Below are 26,474 nucleotides of genomic sequence, written 5' to 3' on the forward strand. Positions count from 1 at the left end.
AGGTATCTCCTCGCAACCATCTCCTGTCTATGTTACACTACAGTTTGAAGAACTACAACCTAAATAAGGCTTTAACAATTTAAGAATACTCATTTTACAATTTAAGAATACCAGATTAAAATTTACATGAGTACAAATAAAAATACTAGAGTAATGAGAACTTAAAACAAACATTAATATAATTAAAATTTGCAACATAACATTTCCTCCACGAACCAGGGAAAAAATTTTGAGCATCAGAATTTTTTCAAAACAAAACAGCATTTCAAAATAGTAGCAAGTCAAGTGCCACACAAATAATCAACTCCAAACTAGTTGTTACGGAGAGCAGTGATAAAAAAATTAAAATTTACTCACAAATCATTAAGTTTAACAAATTCAACTCGAAATCTAATTACAACGCGAATAACCCATTAAACAGCAGCAGGAGTGGAGTGTCATTAAAATCGAATTGCAAAAACAAGTTAATAAAATGCACACAAACCAAAAAAAAAAATTAAAACACTAGTGAGCAAACAAGTACGCTTTAAACTTCCAGCAAACCATCAATGACAAGAAAAAAATACTAAATGAAATAAACACTGAACTGAACCAGAAGTTGAAACTTTACCAAAATACCAAAAATCAAGACTAAAGAATCTAGAGTGTTACCGAAAATCTAAGACTAAAGAATCTAGAGTGCACCTAGAAGCAAAAAGGGAGAAAAAAATTAGATAAACTTACTTCAAACAAGGAAATGAAAGTTCCTACAGCCAAATAAATCCTTAAATGCAGAACACTATTGCGTCAAGACCTCGAAACCGAAACTAAAAGAAATTCACACTAATGGAGACAACTACTAAATCCAAACCAGTTTGCAAAAATACAGAGGAAAAACTTGAAATACTCCTTCAAGAAAACAAAACTAACACTTCAAAAACAATTGAAATTCAAATTCATAAACAATTCAAGATCAAACAAAAAAATTCTGAAATTAGTCAATTTGAATTCAACAAAAACTGAACCGAAGCAGTTTACACACCCAGGATTTCCATTTAAACAAAAAAGTGTCCAACAAAAGAAAAAAAAAAATTGCCACAATTTAGAAGAAAACCAAACTACATCAAGGTTCATAAAGAAGTGAGTCACAACGAAGAACAGTTGTTATCCTTACCATTGACTGACATGAAGAAATGTAGAGAAATTGATACCGCGTCCATGTAAGTCGGGAGAAGTAAGGGAATTTAATGAACAATACTCGCGATTCAATGCATTCCCTAAACAAACCACCAGCCCCACTGAAAGATAAACTCAGAATCCACGTCTAGTAAAAAGGTGATGTACCGAACTAAGGCTGCAATCAAACACAACTACCGTGAAAGACACAAATAGTTCTCAAAACAAAGTCTACTCTCCGGAGAGTAATCGAGTTCTGGAAATGAAGTGTATACATTGCACTCTAGGTAGCAATCGAAAGCATAACAACTTCACAACAAGACTAAAAAACTTCAGTCACAAAAGTGCAAAAGCTCACAAGAGGTAAGTGCTTAACTAAAAAAAATTCTTAAAAGTAAAAATCTCAAAATCCATAAATCTCCGAAAACTCAATTCTATGCTCTTTTTAAACCACTTCAAAACACAACTCCTTAAAATACATTAAGCTTCTATAGCAATCACAGTTTTTCAGATAACCACACAGTGTCCACCAGAAAATCAGGAAAAAAATCAAAAGAAATTTGAAAGACAACAATCTTGAAAATAGAAACTAAATACAAAACTCAGTGGAGTTAATTACTCTTAAAATCTCACAAATCAAATCAAACTTCTTCACAAAAATCTCCACAATACGAAACTCGCATAAGTAAATTCTAATTTCACAAAATCAAGTTTAACTTCTTAAAACAAATTTTCACTTCCACTCAAATCAAAGTTTACATTTCCAAAACACATTTCACTTTCACTTTTAAAGTTAAATCTAACACTGCAACAAGTTCAAAACCAAAGCAATGAAAGTATTAAAGCTAAAAAATTGACAAGTTAAAAAAATACAAATTTAGATCACTGTTAAAACAATGTTACACCACTCACTAGTAAACACACTGTCAAACTACCTTTAAACCACTTGAAAAGCCAAAACTATGAGTACAGAGCAAGAATAATATCTTTTAACTACAATTCAAAATTTCAAACAAAACCAGTTACACCTTAACAATTTTTTTTTTTTTTTCAAAAATCTCAACTCGCAATTGCTGTAAAACACAAAACTCACTAATCCTACTGTTATCACATTTTTCTCAGACAGCAATAAATGTTCACAAACTAGGTAGAAATTCATAAAGCTAAACAAGAAACTTCACTCCGGCTGAAAACTCACTTCCAAAAATTCAATTAATCTCTAAGTAAACTATCACTAGTCCCGCGCAACTTTACAATCTAACCAAAATTAACTTAAAGAAACAAACATTTCAGATTTTTCCAAAAAATTAATTCAAAATCAAATTTTTAACTCAATTCTATTAGGCACAAATTTCATAAAATCTGTTAACACACTTCAAGAAGCTTAAAAAATTACTATTTCTTGAACACAAAAATAGTGCTCTGACATTAAATCAATTAATTAAAATTCGAATCTCCAAAGCAATTAGCAAAATCAACTCAACACAAATGCAATTCTCACCAAAAACTTTAAACTAAATGATAAATGGATCAAACATCTAGGTGAGTGCACAAATTTCATCACTTATAATCAAAAATGTAATATTCATACAACATACAAAAACAAAATAGAAATCAAATATAAAATAATACTCAAATAATACACAAAAAAATTATTCTAGTGGTCTGCCAGTAGCCTGGTCATGGCACCATTGTTGAATATCTGAAAATTAGGGGGTTTTGAAACCTTAACACATGGTGTCAGACAAAAACTAACGAAGATGAACAATTCATCATAAGAACAATCATACAGAGGTAGTACAATTAAATTTTAGGTACGCATTGTGAGTAAACCTATGCAAAAAAAAAAAAAAAAAAAAAAAAAAAAATCAATAACAATAACACCAAATTCAATAAAGCTCCATGTTTCTTAAAAAGCCTCCCGACTCAAACAAATGGAGTGACATGACAAACCACCAAAAAAAAAAAAAAAATATATATACACACAAGATAAATAAATGCAATAAAATTATAAGACAAATGCATTTATTAATTTTCTTGAATATTATTATATTTCTAAATAATGGGTAACTGATCAGTCAATCCTAATGTCACACACAATTCAGCTTACAATAATTAATAAACCTTAAGATGATCTTTAACATGTATACTTTAACTTTAACATAACTTAATACTTAATACTTTAACGTGTATCTCATTCTAAATGAACATACTCATATTAATTTGTAAGTTTACTATTTTTGGCATTCAATAGCTCACCATTTAAGCTGATAAAACAAATCTTAAACCTTCATTTACAGACTTAAAATTAAATGGACATTATTCAAGATATTCTAATCACTTAATCTTAAGTTTACACATATAAAACTAATGTTTTTTTTTTTCTAAGTAATTTAAAAGATAGAGAGAAATAGACAAAATTAGAAAAATCACTCGCAGATTTTCCGGAACGTATACCATATTTGACGGCATATAAGATGCACCCTTATTTAGAAGGCCACACACAAGAAAAAAAGTTTCAATAGTCCGTGCGACAGCATCGTACCACAATAATTTAAAATATGGTTTCTTTTAGTTCTCGTATTTCATAAAAGCCAAATAAACAATTATTGAATTCAATTACCAAACATATTTTTATTAAGTAAAATTAACAAACGGTAAGCTATTTTGAACATGGTATGTAAATTTCAATAATGAATGAATGGCAAGAAATCAAACATGATACAAAATAAAGCAGAAACAACAAAAAACACAGATTCAAGGAAAACGTTGCCTATCATGAAATTAGACTTTAATCACTTTCAAAACCATAAAAATCCTTTTCGCTATCATCATCATCGAAAGCGAGAATATCGTCATCGACCTTCTTTGAATAATGCGTCGTCTTCTGTTCCGTCAAGAGCATTACTGATTCTGCACTTCGTAAAGGAGTTAACAATTACTTCAGGCTTTACGTCCTCTCAAGATATCTTTACCCACTCGCACACTTGTGAAATAGAGGGCCGCTTCATTCTACCTGAGGGTGTGATGTTGCTGTCCTATCCACTTGTTCCATCATTCTCACACTTTTTCCTTAAATGGCTTATTCACCGATACATCTAAAGGTTGTAATTGGCTAGTCAGTCCACCAGAAATGACTGCTATCTGGGTTTTTAGTTCTCTCGCTTTATTCTTTATGGTTTCAATTCTATGGGCGCTAAACTGATCCAAAACCAAAAGAGAGGGTTTTCTTAAGAGTCCACCAGGTTGCCTCGCTCCATACGCTCTGTAACCACAGTTTTATTCCAGCTTCGTCCATCCAGCCTTTTGGATGAACCCGTTGGAAGTTTTTCTTTCGGATGAGTTTTTCTTTTGAATATGAAAACTGGCGGTAGTTTTGTGCCATCAGCTTAACATGTTAGAACTACCGTATATTGGGTTTTTTCATGACCTGTGGTGTTAATGGTTATTGATTTAGACCCTTTAATACTCACAGCCTTGGATGGTTCATCAGATGTGAGTGGAATTTCATCCATATTTCCTATTTGACCGAGCTCAAAAGAAGTTTTCTTGCGTGCATTTATAACAAACCTATGAAATGCTAGTATTTTTTCTTAATAATCTGCTGGCATTTTCTGTGCAATAGTTGTTTTTGTGCGCATTGATAAGCCTTGCCTCTTCCTGAACCTATAGCACCAGCCCTCAGACCCTGAAAAGTTCGGATTCCCATGTTTTTCTGCAAGTTCTTTGGCCTCATTGATTATCATTTTGGGGGAAACACTTATCCCAGATTTCCTCTTTCTATCACCCAAATTTTTACGGCATTTTCAAGTTCAGGCCAAGATGAAGCTGGGCATCGAAGGTTATGTTTTTGTTTTTTAGCAGTCTTCAGTTGATCATCCTGCAGTCGCCAAGTACGTATAATTTTTTCAGTAGGCGGTGGACCGAAATGCCTTGCTGCTGCTCTGTTTCCACGCACTTTGGTGTAGTTTAACACTCCTAGTTTATACTGAATTGTATAGCTCAATCTCTTGTTTCCTGTAGTCATATTTTCCAGGGTATTTTTAAAACAAATAGTTTTAAGCACTGATACCAACACATTTATACAGAGTAGCACCGATACCGACACGTGTGTAGGCTGAGTCAAGGAAAGTCTATGTAAAGAAGGGAAGGCTCCATAGACGTAACGTGACCGTCGAACCTGTTCAAACTTCGACATCAGCTTCGAGCTTTGGCGCTTTTTGGCGACAGATATTTCACGCATGCGCAAAATAATTATGGCAGATGTAGAAAAGTTATGTGTGTCTAGACCTTTATCTGGGTTAAAAATAGCAATCAGTATTGAAAATTAACCTGTGTCCTTCACGTATAAGACGCAGGTAACTTTTTTGAGACCAAATTTAGGAAAAAAAGTGTGTCTCATATGCCGTCAAATACGGTAATCCTTCTACTCACAGAGAAAAGTCTCTTTCCTTTTTGTGAATTCATCTCTTTAATTTCTTCTGAAACATACAATCCTTCTACTTGCAGAAAAAAGTCTCTTTCTTTTTTCGTGAATTCATCTCTTAGATTTCTTCCGAAACATACAATCCTTCTACTCACAGAGAAAAGTCTCTTTCCTTTTTCATGAATTCATCTCTTAGATTTCTTCCAAAACATACAATCTTTCTAGTTACAGGGAAAAGTATCTTCCCTTTCCTTGATTTCATCCCTTGGATTTCTTAGGAACATGCAATCCTTCTACTCACAGAGAAAAGTCTCTTTCCTTTTCATGGATTCATCTCCTAGATTTCTTCCGAAACATACAATCCTTCTACTCTCCGAGAAAGTCTCTTTCCTTTCCTTGAAGTCACAACTCTGTTGTGGGAGGTAGTTAACATAAGAGGTAGGTTTCAGCACCATTAGTAAGGCCCACAGCTAAGAAAACAACACCGTAACTGCTTCCACTGTTAGTAAAAGGCCATAAATCAGTTGTCTCCTGTCTTTGTTACACTATAGTTTCAAGAACTACGAGCTAAATAAGGCTTTAACAATTTAAGAATACTCTTTTACCAGATTAAAATATACATGAGTACAAATAAATATACTAGAATAATGATAACTTCAAACAAACATTAATATAATTAAAATTCGCGGCATAACAGTTGTTAACAGAAGAGTTTGGGAATAATGTTGTTGCTTAGTGAAACCAATTCTGAATGCCACATGAACACATGATAAAAACTCATGACTTAACATAAATTAGACCTTTGTTTCTGCTGATGCCTAAGTAGTTCCTTCTTCATTCAAGATCTGGTCTTAATGTTGACATAGAAACTTCATTTTTCATCTCCTATGATAATGGAATCAGCTTGATGTTAGTATAAAGATAACACAAAAATGTGTTGCAGGCATTCAAAAAACATTAGTATCAGATTTACAAAAAGTAATGGGTATTGGATTTCAGAACAAGAATGGCAACATTTTGGAAACTGTAGTTTGTGATCTGGTCACATACTACTATGGTGAAGGTGTACTGTGAATGGCAAAATAATGCTGCACAAATTGAACATTGTGTAAATTTGTGAACCCCACAAGCCATTAGACGTTTTAGCTATGTTGCTCTGTATTGGGTGCACAGCAGGTAGATGAAGACAACTCCTACACTAACAACTGTTCATCAGTAGAAGAGGTTGAAATTTGTGCTGCAGTACCAACTATCGACTTCCACTGATTGGTTTAAGGTTGCCACTGCCCAAAGAATCACGTATTTTCGCTTTATTGGATGAATGTATGTTAGCTCATACAAGAAGAAATATCAGAGAACAAATACCCCTCAATCTGTAAATGAATGCAAGTTGGCAGAGTTAATGTAATGATCAGGGGAATGTTTTCATAGCATTTATTGGGTCCATTCATTATTGTAAATGCTGCTGTGGATTGCATTGTATGTGCATCCATCCTTGTAAACTATAATTTTTTTTCTCTTGGGAAGGATGATATTTTCGAGCACTACAGTATAATATGTCACACAACTAAGAATATATGTGTGTGACTGGAAGAGTATGAGGAAAACTTTATAGTACTTTCCTGCCCTTCTTCCCCATAAAATTTTCCAGGTTTAAATATGAGAATCTATAGGATCTCCTTGATCAAACTGCTCATTCTGTTGATATTCTGCCTCATACTCTCCAGCAGATGTTAACTGTATTGCAGTTATCATGGTTCCATGTCTTAGCAAATACTTTCCAGCATTTTAATGTGCTCCTCTCAGCCCACGTAGTCACTTTAAACATTGCACATGATGGTTATTCTGGACATTAACCAGTGGTCACATTAATGTGAGTTGGCTATGTGAGTGTGTATGCTCATGTATGTATCTATTCTCCAAAATCCAAAATATAGAGATTATCTTTGAATATTTAAAGTGGGTAGTTAAATGATTATTCCGCAACACAGATAATTCCTTTGATTTAAAATACAATATTACTAAAATTAATGTTATTTCAAATGATATTTTTAATATTTGTTCTAAAAAATTGTATAAAACAGAAATGTTATTTTAGTTGTTGAAGTTAAATCTGTATGTTTGAGGCTATATGTTAATATATATATTGAACAAAAAAACTAATGGTTTCTATATTTATACATATTTATTTTATTTTATTATAGGTAATTATTGATAGTGTAGCTCAAGCAGAAAAAAAGTGAGTATATGTATATCAGCTATTTACATCAAATAACTGCAATTGTTCTTAAACAGGTGTATATCTTCGTCTATTCTTATTCAGTTATATTTAGGTTATTTCTTTCTCAGGGAAGAAAATAGTTTGTTTATTTTTAAGTAAGCTTTATTATAGTTATTTTTAAGAAATACAAGATTGAAAAGGGGATTATGTTAAGCATTAAAAAAAAAAGTTATTCTTCCTTTCATAGTTATGTTGTAAAAATAGAAAAATGTATTCTTCCAGATATCCTGTCAAACGTTCTACAATTTTTAAACTGTAATTAGTACTTTTTTGAAAATAAACAGCTTTATTTATCTGTTAAATCATATGACCATATGTTTCATTTCTTTAAAAAATAAGTTTTCAGAAATTAGTTTTTTTAATCCACAACAAAGAATTGCAAATCTGAGAAGAGTTAACATCCAATGAATGGCTAAAAGAGATCATCAATTTAAATCTGGTAAGATGGCATGCAGAAATTATACAATTAAAAATATGAAATTGTAATTTATGAAATAAAGGACAATTATGATCTAGAGGGTATCATAATGTACAAAAAAAAAGCTTAATATTTATTTGTTTACTTTATTAAACATTTCTTTCAATGTAAGTTGTGTTAAGATGCTTCCACAAAAAATTCAAAAAGTTCCTTTTTCTTTCCAATGCCATACTCCTTGCATAATTTTGAGACGGATATGCTTTTATCAATTTTTTGCAGCAATTCCACTTTTTGTTTAATGGACATCGAAACATTCTTTGCTTCGTAGATCTTTTGACAACTCCAGAGTTGGAAACTCTTTTCGACATAATCGAAAGTAGAAGCTTAGTTTTTATAAAATTGCCATAATAATAACAGGGTGCAAAAAATAATAAGCTGGATCAAATTAGAAGATCAAGGAGCAGCACAGTCTGCTACATTAATTGAAATGCCTTAGAATCAGTAAAGATAATTTTAGCCTAGCTTAATAGCATCCGTTATACATTATTGGCTGTGTATCATAAGATTGGTGACGAAAGCCAAGTTGTTTCTCTAAATTTTGTCTTGCTCCTACTGCGTGCTGAATTAAGCCTGAATTGTATTAGTTTAGTTATTTACTATACCTACGTTTATTTCTTGTACATGCTTCAAACTAATCCAAGTCCTGAATAAATAAAATCCCACATATACTTAAGGCTTTATCTAGGGCCGGGGCTCGATATCGCGTGGTGCAGTCTCAACGGGTCCTAAATTCTGCTACAAAGTTTTTCATAAGTTCTAAATTTTCACCGTGCCTAAACTTTGGATCCCAGTGCTTTCCCTAAATCAAATTTCATCTTCCCTAAATTCTGCTGTCTGGTTCCGACATATTCTGCCACCGCTTCTGAGTTTATGGTGAATAACATATCAGTTGTTCTTAATTAAAATAGCGCTAAATGTAATCTTTTAGCCTATGAGTTTTGTTAACAAAATCTATTTTTAGCATATGAAAAGAAATTTTTGGGGAATTTTTCCTCGTGAACATTTCTTAGAGCATTTAAAATTCCATAATCGTCGCCAAGCGTAATGTTAGCATAAAAGGTTGCCATACTCTTGTTATTCAATTACTAATATAAAAAAAAAGTTTAGACATCACAGCATGAGTTTTTACTGAAGCTGTCATGTATTGATAAGAATGTGGTGATGAAAGCAAAATATAATAGATAATGACTAGTCGGGAATATAAAATAGGTGAATGATTTTGGTTTGAGATCTATGTCAAGTAGACACTCAGCTACGAAGCCAAATTTTTAATCTCACAAATTTATGCTTACATGATCGTTTTTCCATAACAAGGTATTTTATTTAGTACCTAAGGCAAATTAAGAATCGGAATTTTTAAAGCCAGAATCTCCACAATTTTATTATATAAGGAAAAATAAAATGTGCGTGCGTAAAGCATTAATTAAAAAAAAAAAAGGTTTGTGACTTGAGGTCTGGACTTTAGATTATTCTGGATAATGGACGTCCGGATTTCGGACTTTGTACTGTATTAATATATATATATATATATATAAATCTGAAAGTTTTTAGATTTTGTATTACGGCCAAAGGTTCGTTTTTTGATGTTTTGTGTGTTACCTTTATTTATATATCATATTCTTAGCACTTAAACCATAAAATTCAATTCAATAGCTGTATCGCAAAATAATTTAAATAGAGCATGTCTTTAGAATTTCCAATACACAGTCTCGCAAGTTGGAGATAATTTTTTTTTTCTCCTGTACAGTGTTGCCATTGCTCACTTTGAAATCGTTGAGTTTGCTAATCAGAAATTCTTTTATGTTTTACAAAATAAGAAATAGGTAATAAAGCAAATTCCAAACTTGGGCTTCCAGATGCCTGTATTGGAGTGGAGGACTACATTATTCAAAATTTGATGTCTCTAGGTATCATTGCTTTTTCACAGTACGAGAAACGTACATACCTTCATTCAGAATTTCTTTAAATATAATGCAGGTCTGTACTATTTGATGGCAGCAATTTGAAAAGTGTTTATAGTAAAGTGCCACAAAATGCCAAAACAAAATTAATAGCCTTTCTGGGCTAACACCCTTTGGGCAAATTAATGCAAAACGTTCCCATGATCTTAGAAAAGAAAAATATATATATATATATATATATATATATATATATATATATATATATATTCTATATTTTCTATGGAATATAAATTAAATAATATCAATACAATCCTTTTATATTAATTGTATTATTATTGATAATATTTTAGTGTCATTTGCTATTTATTGAAAAGAAACTTTTAATATTTCCATTTAAAAATTATAAATTATTAGATGGATTATTTTTTGAATATATAAGTTACATTTCAAAAGTATAAGAATTAAAGTATAAGATTATAGTTAAATATTTAACCTTTGTTTAATATGAAAATACACAGATCTAGTTAAACTGACGGTATGTAAGAGTACATGCTTTTCTTCAATTGAAAAAATGCCTAGGCCTGGCTCTGATGAAATGTAATTCTAAGGTAAAAAGTACCTTTGCACAATGGCTCTTGCGTTGTTCCGTGGAATTTTTTCCATTATATTTATAATTGTACTAGCACTATACACTCCAAAGCAAATTTATAATTAGACAAGATTCATAATGCATAAAAAACTCGTATTGTAAAGAGTGTGAATTTAGCTTATAAAAGCTATAATTCAGAATTTAATGTAATGTAAATGAGTGCAAATGCTGTATATGTGTAATTGATCATTTAAACATATTTTTACATAACCAATCATAGCTTTATGTCTTGTAATATTTCGGTACTTACATGTCAACTGCTAACAGGAGCTTAGCATGAAGATGACTTTTGCAATGATCTGAATATGGCAGGTTTTGATTTGTCCTCTTTTTCAATTCTAAGAAACTTCTTGGGAAAAATCTTCTAATTTATAATACTTTTATCAGCCAAATCCATTTCTTCCTCAAATTTGAGATGTTAACTCCTTGCATCTATAGTAAATAAATTGTGTCTGTCATAAATATGAATTGGCTAAAATTGACTTTCAAATTATATTCTTATCCTCATTCAGGTCTCGCCAGTGGCTGGTAAAGACTGCCGAATACTATAGTTCATCCAAGTTTAAATTCAAGCAAGCAGTCTGGTTACAATATGGGTTTTTTTGGTTTTCCACATTTGTAACATAAATACAAGCCAGTTTTTCTTAGACATACCTTGCCTTAGGCATAAAAAACTCATATTGTAAAGAGTATGAATTTAGCTTATAAAAGCTATAATTCAGAATTTAATGTAATGTAAATGAATGCAAATGCTGTATATGTGTAATTGATCATTTAAACATATTTTTACATAAGCAATCATAGCTTTATATCTAGTAATATTTCGGTACTTACATGTCAACTGCTAACAGGAGCTTTATTAGCAACAAGATGACTTTTGCAATAATTTGAATATGGCAGGTTTTGATTTGTCCTCTTTTTCAATTCTAAGATGCTTCTTGAGAAAAATCTTCTAATTTATAATACTTTTATCTGCCAAATCCAATTCTTCCTCAAATTTGAGATTTTAACTCCTTGCATCTATAGTAAATAAATTGTGTCTGTCATAAATATCAGTTGGCTAAAATCGACTTTCAAATCATATTCTTATCCTCATTCAGGTCTCACCAGTAGTTGGTAAAGACTGCCAAATACTATAGTTCATCCAAGTTTAAATTCAAGCAAGTAGTCTGGCTACAATATTGGTTTTTGTGGTTTTCCACATTTGTAACATAAATACAAGCCAGTTTTTCTTAAGACATGCCTTGCCTTAGTCAAATTGCCCTCATATGTTTTGCCATATTTAAATAGCTTAGCACTGCTTTCATTCTTATCATCTTTGTACTCTTTTGAGTATTGCATTTATTCAACACATTTTCTTTTATAATGCATTATTCCATTGTTTGGAATTAAAACATTCTAAAAGTTCATGCAATATTTCATATTTTGAATGGGTAATTTTCACTTAATTGTTTGGCAGGTCTTGTAGATCTAATAAGAAAATAAGAAATTTAGAATATGTAAGAATTAAACTAATAGGAAAAAAATGAGTGCATGGTTAAAAGAAATGAAAGTTCAATGGGAAGCAACATTTATTGACAAGAAATTATATTGGTCTATCTCTGGTAGTTGTTTTTGTGCAAGTACCAAGATTTCCATTTAAAGTTTTAAAATTTATATATGCGGCTCTCCCCCCCCATATTTTCTCTAATGCAAAAGCCAAAAGCAGCTGTTATAATTTGTTTGTCTGATTTATTAAATATAAAAGAGTAGTAGCTTTTATATAAAAAGGAAGATTTCTTTTGGGGGGGGTTATTTTGAATGAACTATCTTTTAGAAATGATTTACTCAACATATGAAAATTTCTTGCTTTACAAGTCATTTCAATTAAAGATAATTGCTTGTAGTTATTTTCTAACTGTATTTTATATTTTCAGGAATATCCCTGCATGTGATATTTGCTACATAACAGCTACTTCCTTCAGCCATCTTGAAGAACATTATAAAGGACGTAAACACAAGCAGAAATTGTAAATAGTTTACTTCCTACAAAGAAAATGCTTCCTGAATTACATTATTAGAGTGTACTTGTTATTAATTTTACTGTAATCATTACATTTTATAAATTTTTCTTGCTCACATTTGCTTTTCTTACCTGTTTTAATGTACCAACTGAAAAGAATATAGGGTCTCATCTACTTTTACTCAAAGAATTGAAAAGAGCTAGTAGAGATGCACCAATTGCATGACAGACATCTGTTGTCTGGCTTAGTTGCTGAATATTTGACAACTTGATATTACGATCATCAGCAAATTAAATATATTAAAAAAAGTTTTTATCCCTTATATTTTTTCAATTTGAATTACATTAAAATATTATGGCAAAATATTCCTATATTAAAAACAAGAAAATAATATTCTTTGCCTCCCCCCGGCTGATTTTACAGAATACCAGAATATTTTGACTTCTTTAACCCTCTCAATGGCACAGTTTTTTTTTTTTTTAATATGCTCATGGAGACCTGTATTTAAGCAGCATTTATTAACTGAATTTGTACAATAGTCTCTATTTTCATAAATTTTGATTTATTAAAATGATATTTACAGCATTAAAGAAAGTAAAATATTTTAAATTATAAGCTAATATATACCAAGTGGCAAAAAAACTCCATGAATGTCCAATTATCAAAGCCAGCTATTCCACTCTGGTTTGATGAGTATTTATGTACTTTTGTAATTTTCAAAATTGATGTATTTTTGGTGAAATTCAATTGCATTTCTTTTTGTGAAGTATACCGCCTTTTGAAAACATCCTCTCGGTGTACAGAACACAACAGGAAAGATGATCACAATTTTAAGGGGTGATGGAACTAAGACAAAAGTATTAATTTGTGCAATACAATGTGTGGTCAGAAGCCAAGTGATTTGCTGCAAGACAGGTCTCTAAAGTATATGCCAACCATTGTTGTCATTGTGATATTGTAGTTCAAGATCTTTCATTTAAACATTTTTTTTTTTTTTTTTTTTTTTAATATCAAGCATTGTTTCTTGTAAATTTCCATAGTTAAAATGACTTTGGTTTTCCAAGTTCTGTGTACTTAATGTGTTTCTGTATTCACATTCCACCATGAAATGTATTATGAAAATTGTTTCTTTAGCCATATTCTCTCTCTCCATAAAGTTGTCAGTGAAGAGAGATATTTATTAGCCTTTTATGTGTATTATGATAATTAGCAGAATGCTTATTACACCAGGTGAATACTAATGTTCTGTTTTTATGATTGTCTCAAATAAGTATTTAAATTTTAATTATAAAATGAAATTAATTGGTCTTAGGATTGCATATTCTGTGTATCTGAAGTATAGGATACTTCTGTAAAGCAGTCCCCCAAAAATGTATTGATCTAATTAATATGGTCAGCATTTTCAGTATTTTGAAGATTATAATTCTATTAAAGATGCATTTTCTTTGGTAAAATTTTGAATGCGAATTTTATGTTTCATTTATTATAATAAAACTACTTAATGTTTTATCATTGATCCTTAATGGAAAACAGTTTTTTAAAAAGCAATTACCAAGTGATTTTGGCCTTCTGTGATGATGGTCACTTTGGAGTAGCGATGTTCACTGGCAATACTTTTTCATGTTCTTAGAAATTCTCATCATTTTCAGAGATGATCATCTAGAGATGTGTAGATTTACCATTCTGTAAGTCATCTATAGTATATCACAAGAGGGTCAAATTCCACTTACTTCTAAAAAGTGTTTAGCTAAGTCATTGAGAAATATTTGTATTTCTTTTCAGTATGTTTTTCATGGTTCTAAATATCAGATAATTTGCCAATACTAATATAATTGATTTCAAGCATCAATTTAATGCATCTATTATTGAATGGCTTCTGAAATTGATTTTTACTATTGTGTTTCTTTACATGTTTCTTTGGAAAATCCAAATAAATGCAAACAATTTTCATTACCAATTACAGATGCATTCATTACATTCAGTAGCATCTAAGTGCTATATACAATGAATTTGGTGTGCTGTGAATGTGTTGCTTATGAATTTCAGCATTACTTTAAGTACTTCTGAAACTATTAAAATTTATTTTAAAAAAGCTTAATAATCCAGAAATTTCCAATGGTTTTAACTGGATTCAGATTTGTTAAATAATTAAAATTAATGGGGTTTTACATAACAAACTGAATGATATATAATTATTCATTAAACATAATTAAAATTTTAATACGTTCTCGTGAACCTCATTAGTTTTACCAATGGCTGTAGGTTAAGACTGCTGAATATTGGTAGTTCAATCAAGGTTTAAAGCAAAGTGAAGAGGTTGATTATAGTGGTGTTTTTTTGGTTTTTCCCATATGAACCATGAATACAAGGCAGTTTCCGTGAGCAAATTTGGTACTAATGTATTATCGACCATGAAAGATGGCTTCCATCAAACCATGAAAGTTGGTGGAGATCCTGGCAAAGTTGTGCCAGTCATTCCTGTAGAATTCTGAGCCACACTTTTATCTGCAACTCTTACAATAAAATATTAATCTGTCTCCCTGCACAACCCGCCAAATAACCTCTGCTGCAAGTATTCAAATCGCTTCATTTTTATTTTTCTCTTTGTAAAAGGGCTTTTGTCAATTTCTGTTGTTTTGTTAGGCCCATTGATTTTACCAGAAGATATAAGAGAATGCTCTGAGTTAATAGAATACTCTGAGTATAGATTTCTCACATACGTTTGTTCTAGTCTAATATTGTTCTGTCAGCCGTATCCAACCGTTCTTTTTTTCCATTCAAAAGATGTTAATTCTCTTAACCAGCTACAATTTACAATGAACCATAGTATAGTCACACGTGTGATTCTATAGCCCTCAGTCTCATTTTTTTTCCAAACTACAACAATACCAATTAATTTATATCACTGTTTTTAAAAGTAAAAGGTGTGATATTGAGAATCAGTCAAGATTGCAGTAAACAAAAGGGCAGATGTTGTGAGTGTGTTGTGACATTATGCTTATTTGTAATTAATATCAAATCACTGTGTTTGGTGACAGTTTCATAGATGACAGAATAATAAATAATGTCTGTGAAAGCATCCCTTCCTTTAGGCAGGTTTCCTGTATTAAATAACCCAACCTAACCATAACTTTATTTTCTAAGCCTACTCTTTACTTCTATTGCTTTTTACAGATATTAAGTATGTTATAAAAGTATTCTTCATTAATTTTAACATTGTTTTGTATAGAATTGAACAAAATTAATTTTCACCTCAAGCCATTTAATATTAGGTATTTGATATCTGGTCAGTTTGATAGTTGTTGCATTCTTGGAGCTAAGTGTTAATCCAGCCTTCTCTTAAACGTAAAAAATTGAAGTAAACAAACACATATCAAATGTTTCAGACACCCTTTATAACATCCTTATGTCTGGATACTAGTATTTAGTTAGTAGGATATTCCTGTATATGTATCAGCATTTTTTATTCCTGCACTCGGGAGACATATATAAAACAGAGAGGGTAATTCATTTTTATTTGTAATAGATTTATAAATGCATTATTCCTGTTTCTTTCTGCTTTACAAATCATACAGGAGCTATCAAAGGGTTATTTTCTATGTTTTATACTTAAAGACTAGATTTAAGCACATATTTTGGTAAAAGTGCCAATAATATTTTTAAAAAAATGCATATCCTCTTTTTTTCATTGTTATAATTATTGTCATAACTATATACTTAAAGTAGTAATTATTTTTATTATTAATATCAATTTATAAAAATACAGTTTTAATGTAGTAAACATTTCATAAATTAATGTTACTTATGTAACATTAATTTATGAAAATGTTACTTATGTACATTTTATTAGTTTCTATTAGTTGTTGACATTTTCTGTTGGTTATAACCAGTTTTTACCTCAAGCAGGGCAAAAACTAATTTGTACTAGCAGAAAGCCATCCCTGATATGATGAAATTCTGTTTGTATGTTGTCTGTATGTTATATTTCCTGCATTTCATTAATTCTGTCTTAATTATGGTCTTGAACCATGCTTTAATTTAAAAAGTTAACACCATCTTCTCTTTCACCTTCCAAAGAAATTTCATAAATTTTTAAAGAAAGTGATGAAATAAGAAACTCTTCTTCCTGAATATTGATTCATCTTTTTACCTTGTTACTGATTGCTTAACTTTCTGCTTTTTTCATGATTTATCATTGTAATTTTTCAAACTGTCTAAAAGTAGAATTTTTTTCAATTTTTGTACTCATTTATATTTTGTACCTATGAAAGTAAAAAGGACTAGTAAGGAAATATTCTTAAGTTAGCTGAATGCATTAAACTAAATTGATTTTGCCCCCCACCAAAAAAAAAAAGATTTGAGTTTTCAAGATACTTTCTTCAAAATCAATCTGAAAAATAATTAATGAATAAAGTTTTCGGAGTTGATAAATAAAGTTTGAATTAACTGAATAAAGTTTTCGGAGTTTCTTATTCAAGGTAAAAAATAACAAAGAAAAGTTTAAAAAAACTTTTTTATCATGAGAGTTTTATTAAATTTGTTTTATCTTCTTTGCAGTATACCCTCTCGAGAAACATTTTGGGTTGCTATTATTCCTGCATTTAGCATTTTAGTATATAGTTCCACAGAGAATTGCAAATGTTCAATTTTCCTGTATTTGTTTTGGTCAGTAATTAAATAAGTGCCCCCATCCCGGTCTTTTTGAAGTAGAAAATTGATTATTTTAGGATGCCTTTGAAACAATTCGAGCATCTAATATTCATAGAATGAAACTAATTTTAAAAGTTTTAGAATAAAATCTTGGAATGGTAGGAAAGTGTCTGTATTTGTTTTACTATTTTTTTACAATCTTGCTTAACCCTTTGCGTTGCACTATACTTTGTGGTGCTTTATAAATCTTGCTTAAGATGGTATTGAATCTAATTTATTTGCTTACTGACTAGATGAGCTTTTCTAGTTTTTTTAGTAGTCTGTAACCTCCATCTACCTTCGATCTTTTATTGCTGTCAGCATTACTGTATTCCTCTTTCTGAATATCCTCAAAAGCAAGGATGGAATATTCCAGCTAAATTACAATATATTGTAGATAGTGATATATTGATTTTTTTAACATCTAATTCTGGTGGCATAAACATGTTTATTGACACTAAATGCAGAGTGATACTTTCATTGTTGAGAATGAGGCTAATATAATGCAAAAGTTAACCCATAAGTTTTGTTTATAAAGGCATTGTAATATTATCCTTGATATCATCTGGAGTTATCGTAGAACATTAAAGTTAGAAGTTAAAAAACACTGTTCATTTTCTGAAGTTAAATATGAAAATAGTTAGGTACTAGTGATTACTTCAAATTCATCTTCTCTTAAATTTTCAAGCAAGATAGTGCTGCCTGTTTGAATTTTAATTACAGTGATTATATTCAGTTATATGCTGAATTTTTAAAATTATAAACTGAATTTATTGTAAATAATTACCTTTCTTCTCTGAATTTTTGCATAACTTTATAATTACGTTTTCCTAATTCATGTGTGTATAAGATCATCCTGCTCATAAAGTTAACTTTTCCATATTTGTTTGGGATAACCTTACAACAAAATTTGACTGTATTATTGTTATATCGTAATTAATCTTGCAGTGGCAAGTTTGAAATCATTTTAAATTATAGCATTATTATATTTGTCCGCAATCAAAGTGCTCATGTGTAATGAATAGAGTTTTCCCAGCTGATTTTTCTCTGTCCCTAATTATTTACTTAAATTACTTTTTATTTGTAGGAAGAAATGGAAAGACAGGAACTCAAAAAAATTGACTGAAAAAAACAGTGTACCAATGCAAAACATCCAGACAGACTTTTCTTCTAGTGCATTTTCTCATAGCGGTGTACAAAATGAAAATTCCGATACTAGTCATCAGATTGCTACTTGCAGCACAAGAAATGAACATTTAAACGCACTGCTGGAAACACCAAGACATCAGAAAACTAATGTTGAAAATGAGGTATTTGGGAACTCTGGCAGTGCTTACTCAAAAAATAAGTTTTACACTAGAAATGAAAGATTAAATGCAAAGAGAGACAGATATTTTTCAAGAAGTGAAATGGAAGGGTCATTTGATCAAAATCATTTGCCTTATTATGATAGAGAATTCAGATTTAATACAAGGAGCAAATCGGGGAGAGAAAACCAATATACTTATTATGGGCCCAATTATCAAATTGATGATAATTTTAGACAATCTTCAAACAATTATAGAGACAATTGGCTTGAAAACTCTAATAACTGTTCAAAGTGGAAGTATGGAAGCAGGCATTCAGATGACTATGATACGCGAAATACTGAAGTCAAGCATTATCATTCCAAAAATATATTAAATAAACCATATGAAAAAAGGTCTCGTTTTCATAAAACATATAGCCCTGTGGCAGAACCTTCATCTAGTAAAACTATGAATAATGAAGATATTTACACTTCAGGGAATGATTTTCATTCTAATGCAAACATTGAAGCACCACAGAACTCATCTTTATATGGAGTACAAAAGAATAATAAATATGAAGACAAATCATGTAGAAACTCTTCTGGTATGTTAACATCTGTTGATAGTAATGAGCATAAGAATAAAAAAAAATTGAGTAAAAGCTCTGAAATAGCCAGTACTTCCTCAGCTGTATGCAAGACATCTGTTAATTTTGATCTGATTGAGGAGATACCCCTAACTTTGAGATCTTTCTTAAAAGCAAAAAGATTGGATACTGACGCAGAGCATATTAATTTATCTCCAAACACATCAGGGGCAAGCAAAGAAATTGGGAGTGACAGATCAAATGAGAAGAGGCCCCTAATATCTGAAAACATGCCTGACAGAATTGCACGTTTAATAAATCCTTCCAATCAGAAAGATAAAGCTGTCGTGAGTCATTTAATAACTGAACTTTCAAAGACAAAGAAAAAGCTGAATCTCTCAAGACTAAAATTGCAGTCTAGTGTTATAGGAAATGAAAAAGATAAAGAATCAACTGAAATGATGCATGAAATCATAGGAAGTTCTGTGGATGTGCCCTGTAATGAGGAAGAAAGCATATCTCCAAACGTTCCTGCTGAGAATGGACATCTATTGGAAAGAAACAATGTCTCTAATGCATATGAAAGGCAACCAGAATGCAGTAGTCAAAATTCAAAACAGTCAGACTCTAATAATATAAGTACAGCTGACTTTTTGTTAGAAAAAAGCCCACAAGTGAGTGAATCCATTTCTAAAAAGAAGAAAAGTATTAGAATTTCTACCTCACCAAAGTTTTCTAAATTGGAAAAAACACGTGTCTTTGAAGAATGTTCTACTGGTGTTAGGGATGCAGATGTAGTTGTTACTGAAAATACCTATGATGGTTCTAAAGGAAATAAAAGGAAGAAAACATCAACAAATGGGGCTAGTAAAAAGCATAGGTGTTCTTCAGCAGAGTGCCTTGAAGCTTGTATAAATGATGCCATAAATCAATCTAGTAATTCAAAGGCTGTGGAAACAGATAATAGTTCTCAGGTTACAGAGGTATGTGTAATTTATATGTGTTTCTGCTATATTTTTAATATTTTGAGAGCTGTGATTGTTTTTAGATAATTAGTTAAGGCTATTAGTGTCTGTGTAACTAGAGTAGTTTTAATTCTTTTTAGAACATGAAATATGAGCGTAATTTCTTGATATTTAACATAAATGCCCATGGTAGTATCCTTTTGTGGAAATTAGTCTTGAGTTGGCCTTTTATGTATTTTCCCATAACCTAACTTGCCATTTTGAAAATTAAATTTTAATGCTATTATTTCCCTTTAATTTCAAAGTTCCATACAACAGATTTTAGATGATAATTTCATAACTAAGAGACATGAATGGATTCATTTTCCTAATACATGGTTTAGCATTTATAAGCCATTTATAATTAATTACATGCATAGACAAGGTCAAAGTTTTCCAGTTCAAGTTGTAAACCATGTTGGGATCTGCTTTTTGTGCCTGATTATTATTGCCTAATTATTAGTGCATATATTCATTTGGGACAAAAGATATTATACCAGTTTAAAACATTTTAATGCATGATCAATAAACATTTTTGAGATTGTTTTATTTGTAAATTGTGTACTTCCTGATTATCCACATTCTTGCTGAAAAGTCATCAAAAAAATATTCTTGAGTCAAAACACTAAATTGCCAAAATAGTTACGCGGCAACTATGAATGTCACAAAAACTGTGTGGCAACCTAGGTATGCAAGTAGCATATCTGTTTTCACCAGGTCGCAATGCTAAATCACAATGATGCCAGGTTTGTGATTTTTTTTTTTTTTTTTTTTCTGTTTTCTTTAAGTGAAAACAAATTGCTGTGTACATAAAGAGAAAAACTGCACAAAAAGATTTTTTTTTGAAAAAGCTAAGTGTTTTATTACTAATGTTTCTTTCTTTTTTTAATTTAATTGCTCTTATGTAGAATTGTTAACATGGCAGCATTTTGAAAATAGCTATTGCCTTTCACGCATTAGTTTGGCGAAAAATCACTCACCAGTGATTTCGCAAATTTTTGGTTGGAGTGTGGATAATTAAAAAGTATCATTAATTGTGCTATAGCTTTTTTAGTTTTGCATGTCTTCAGATTTCATTTTTCAGTTTCTAACATTTACTTGCATATTATTATGTTTTCTTGCATCTGATTGCTGCATTTTGTAAAATAATTCTAAGAATTTGTAATCTTTTTAAATCCATGCTTTCTTCAAATTATTAGTCCAAAGGGGCTTTGTCCCTGAAGGACTATTGTTTTCGTTTTGCGATTTTGCGTTGAATCACAATAAACGGCGAATCACTTTTCAAACTGTTGCCACCAAATGTTAGAGTCCTGCATTATATTTGAAGAAATTAAATCATGAAAAATTTGCACATATGTTTGTATATTTCTCACATTGTGATAAAACAGCGTACATAGAGCCATCAAATTTTGAATGATGTAATCCTCCTACGAATATGGGCATGTGGAAGACCAAATTTGAAATTTGGAATTTACTTTATTATCGTTTTCATATTTTGTATTTGATTACTTCAAATGGAGCAATGGTGACACTACGGAAAAAAAAAAAAAAAAAAAAAAATTATCTCCAGTGTGCGAGAGTGTGTAACAAAGTTTCTAAGAATATGCTCATTTTAAAATTATTTTGCTACATTGCTATTGAACTGAATTTTATGGTTTAAGTGCAAAGAACATGATATTTTATAAACAAAGGCAACACACAAAACATTAAAAAAATGCCCCTTTGGACATAATTTAAAATGTGAAACCTTTCAGATTTTTTTTTTTTTTTGTAACTTCTTATTCATAGTCAAGTATGCATAGTATACATTTTTAGCATATTATGTTATGATAATAAAACTGTGTTAATTTTATGTTATTAGTAATTGTTTGTCATTTAAGTAAATGTAAATTAAAATGCCATATCATAAAATATATTTCCTTAACCTTGAGCTGTGAAATATGTGTATAATATGAAAGCATGCAATTTAAAAACACATTCTTGTTATGAGCTGTGTTCTTTTTTCCTGTTAAAATAGGCATGCAAGTTTCATTAGTGTTTAATACATATGAATTACTAGCATATATTAAATGATTCTTGATAAACGCGTATATGAACAAGTGTCAGCCCACACAGAAGAATTTTTTGACATTCATACATTCAAGTTGAATGTATGAATTTACCTATATGTAAGTGAGTGAATGTACCTATATGTAAGTACCTATATGTAAGTGAGTGAATTACCTATATGTAAGTGTATGTAAAGAGTGAATTTTTCAAAAGTTGCATATGTGTTTACCTATATAGTACAAAGTCCATAATCCGGACTCGTCAGGACTTCGGCGATTCCGAATTAGGGGTTTTTCCAGATTATAGATCATCAATTTAAATCTGGTAAGATGGCATGCAGAAATTAAAAGATTAAAAATATGAAATCGTAATTTATGAAATAAAGAACAATTATGATCTAAAAGGTATCAAAATTTACAAAAAAAAGCTTAATATTTATTTGTTTACTTTAATAAACATTTCTTTCAATGTAAGTTGTTTAAGAAAAATTTAAAAAGTTCCTTTTTCTTATGTCATGTATAGTGGACTTTCCAATGCCATACTTCTCGCATAATTTTGAGACGGATAGGCCTTTATCCATTTTTTGAAGCAATTTCATTTTTTGTTTAATGGACATCGAAACATTCTTTCACTTTGTAGATCCTTTGGCAGCTCCAGAATTGGAAACTCTTTTTGACATAATCAAAAGTTGAAGCTTAATTTTTATAAAATTGTTCTAACAGTCTGCAAAAAATAATAAGCTGCATCCAATGAGAAGATTTAAGGAACAGCGCAATCTGCAACATTAACTGAAATGCCTTAGATAATTTTAGCCTAGCTTATACCGTCCATTATACATTAAACGCACATGTGTAAACGCATTATTCGTTTACGCATGCGCATAAAGTTTGTAGCTTTGAGGTCTGCATTATAGATCATTCCGGATTACAGACTTTGTACTGTATGTGAGTTTCAAAAAGTGAAAGATTTTTCAGAACTCTATACAGGTTAGTAATGTGTTCCATATTTGAAAGTATTGAAAGAAATTGGCAATGTGCCTGTTTCTTTCAATACTGTATTTGTAATTATATTGTAATTGTTTCAATAATAATACTGTATTGTAATTGTTTCAATACAGTATTGAAAGAAATTGGCAATGTGCTAATTTCTTTCAATACTTTTATAATTTAAAAATAAGAATGGTGCTTTTGCAAAGGTATGGTATAGTTGCCATCTCTCCCAGTTTTTTGTCACATCTTTCTTCCAGTCTTACCAAATCTCTTTGTGCTTTAATTTTTAGCCTTTAATAAGTTATTAGCAATAACTGATATTGCACAAATTTCAATCTTCTACCACTAGTGATTTTCAACATAACTTTTCTTATTAAATTTTATTTGATTTGAAATGTCTTAATATACTATATACATTTGTAGAACATTTTATGAAATTTGTAGAACATTTTATGAAACTTAAATATCAAATCATATTTAAGTGGTTAATATTTGTTTACAATTTTGTTTTATATCAACATATTGTTTTTTAATTTATACGTTAGCTCAAGCACCTTGACTAAATTTGATTTTTTATACAAAAAACTGAGGATAAATTATAATTTTGTAAAATTATTTATTACATGCATACTTATTATTATGTACACCTTGCAAAAAAATAAAATGGGACATTTCTATATGTTCTGTTCTACTGGACTGATTGTTGAAATTTAACTTGTGTTTTCCATTTTTCAAAAGCACTACATAGGATATATATTAGATGTATATTATTGTTCTAACATAGGTATTTTGGCACAAAATTGGACTTTTTCTGAAATAACACACCAATTGTTTTCCATATTTTGATTGTACAACTCAAATTATGGGTATTTTGACACAAAATTGGACGTTTTCTGAAATAACATACCAATTGTTTTCCATATTTTGATTCTCTGATTCTATGCCTAGATATTAAATTTTGTAATTTCTGGTGAGAAATTTAAAATTTTATCTTGGTGCATTTTTTTTCAGTATATGCCAAGAATAATTCACTTGACAAACTTCTTAATTTATAGCAACATATTTACCTTTCCTTTTTTTCATTGTGCAGAAGCGGAAAAAATGTCATCATTCATACTTTCAGATAATTTTAACAAAGTGTGTAAACCACATTTGGCGTTATTGTCGCTTTTAACAAATTTTAAAATACGCCAGTATGTAAATTCATGTTTATCTTAGGAAATTTTGCATAAAAAACTCTTAATTTTTTTGCAGGTATGCTTAGTACTACATCTGATGCTTTAAGATGATGGTAAAAATTTTATAGATTATAATACAAAATGTTTTTGAAAAATTTATAAAAATTGTTTTTAAATGCAAATTTTAAAAATAAATCATAAAGAATAGGTAAATTTTATTTGGAATGAACTTAAATTTTGAAATGTGAAAGGCAGAATCAAATAAGTTTAAAGAAAAAAAAAGGAGAGATTAATAAATATATACCAAATTCAATTAACATGGAGGAGCTAATTTGAGAACTACCCATGTGATTTTTACAAAACTTGGCACTTTGGTATAATTTGTGTCATAGAATCGAAATATAGAAAAATCGTAATGTCGTTCCAGAAAAAGTCCAATTTTGTGTCAAAATACCTATGTTAAGAACAAAGCCATATATAAATCTAATATAAATTCTAAGTCATGCTTTTGAAACATGGAAAACACAAGTTAAATTTTGACAACTGGTCCAGTAGAATGGGAGATATAGAACTGTCCCCTTTCTTGGGTAGGTTTACATTTTAATTAAGTATTTATTCTGAAAATCAATCAAAAAATCTACTTACAAACAATTTTTGTTTCTGTTCTTGTGAAAATTTCTTGGCAGTTGTTTTAAGAATTGCTTCAAAGCAGTTCTTTTCTTTAGCAATATTGTGACAAAAAACTGTTGCGTTCCAGGGGTTCACAGATTTGGAGTGATTGATGACAACACACTAAGTATAACTAAGTATCAAAACTAAGTATCTTTGACTAAGTATCAAAACACAATTTATTAGCCAGTATTACTCAGCTCCCAAAACATGTTTACAGTTTTCGAAAATCTACAACAAACACTCTGAAACAATCAGCGACACAGCCATCAGGCTGTAATGTTGAAGACAGCTTTATGGCAAAGTACAGCTCCCGACTTGGTTCGGTTGTTCTCGTAATCCAACGTACTCTCTAGACTCTGCAACTCATGATGTATTCGACAGTATATTCGCAATACACTTAACAACCAACTCAACACTAGACTATTACTCCACTTACAGGCAGAGTTTATTTAGCTTTTGGCCTGCCTGAATGTTCTGGGCCAAACTGGTAAGAATTCCTTCCACAATGTTCTCCATCTGTTTATGGCATGCCGCCGAGTGAGCAATTTTGTGCCAAATATGGCAACCCTTAACCCCTTTTGTGGGGAAGCTATCATACTACGGCTGGGCATTTTGTAACACTGCCCCTCCCAAGGACTGCACATCCCGAGCAGTACAGTTCTTGGTCCGAAGCCAAATTTGATACAAACAAAACGTAATAAGCAACATAGCTAAAGAAACAAATGTTTACACTATGTACAAGTTATATACATAAATTAATCACATAACAATTTTAAATTATACCAATTAAAGTTCAGAATGAATTTCAATCTCAAGCTTTTAATCAAGTTATACCTGTGTTAAATACTTTTTCTCTGCAGTTCTCAGATGTGTTTCTGTTTTGCATATCACAGTCTGAAGATTCAATCCTTTCAGACTTTTCATCCACAGGAAGATCTGGAAAGGTTTGTTCACCACTCTCTAGTTTATTCGCATCATGTGTACAGTTCACCTTGGTACTTTTAGCAATTTTTGGTATACGCTTATTTCCCCTATTTCCAGAGAGCCAGTTATAAATAGAATCCAATTCTTTACAAACAGAATTATCCTGGTTTAGGATCAAGTTTGTGTCTCTACTAATTGTAT

General features: G+C 30.5%; 1 protein-coding gene across 3 annotated transcripts in view; it reads left to right on the plus strand.

The window, feature by feature from the left end:
• Positions 1 to 26,474, plus strand: part of LOC118201401 (uncharacterized) — a 138,451-nt gene that overhangs the window by 6,099 nt on the left and 105,878 nt on the right. For 2 of the 3 annotated variants that reach the window (XM_085813967.1, XM_085813968.1), the window contains exons 2-4: positions 7,786 to 7,820; positions 12,807 to 12,899; positions 18,670 to 20,440. In XM_085813967.1, the coding sequence (XP_085670093.1) occupies positions 7,786 to 7,820; positions 12,807 to 12,899; positions 18,670 to 20,440 (1,899 nt within the window). The remainder of the gene's footprint in view (positions 1 to 7,785; positions 7,821 to 12,806; positions 12,900 to 18,669; positions 20,441 to 26,474) is intronic. The other variant, XM_085813969.1, reaches the window with a different exon arrangement.

The sequence above is a fragment of the Stegodyphus dumicola genome, chromosome 3 (assembly GCF_044657685.1).
Source record: "Stegodyphus dumicola isolate Sdum_Otavi_A_Nest chromosome 3, ASM4465768v1".
Taxonomy (NCBI): domain Eukaryota; kingdom Metazoa; phylum Arthropoda; class Arachnida; order Araneae; family Eresidae; genus Stegodyphus; species Stegodyphus dumicola.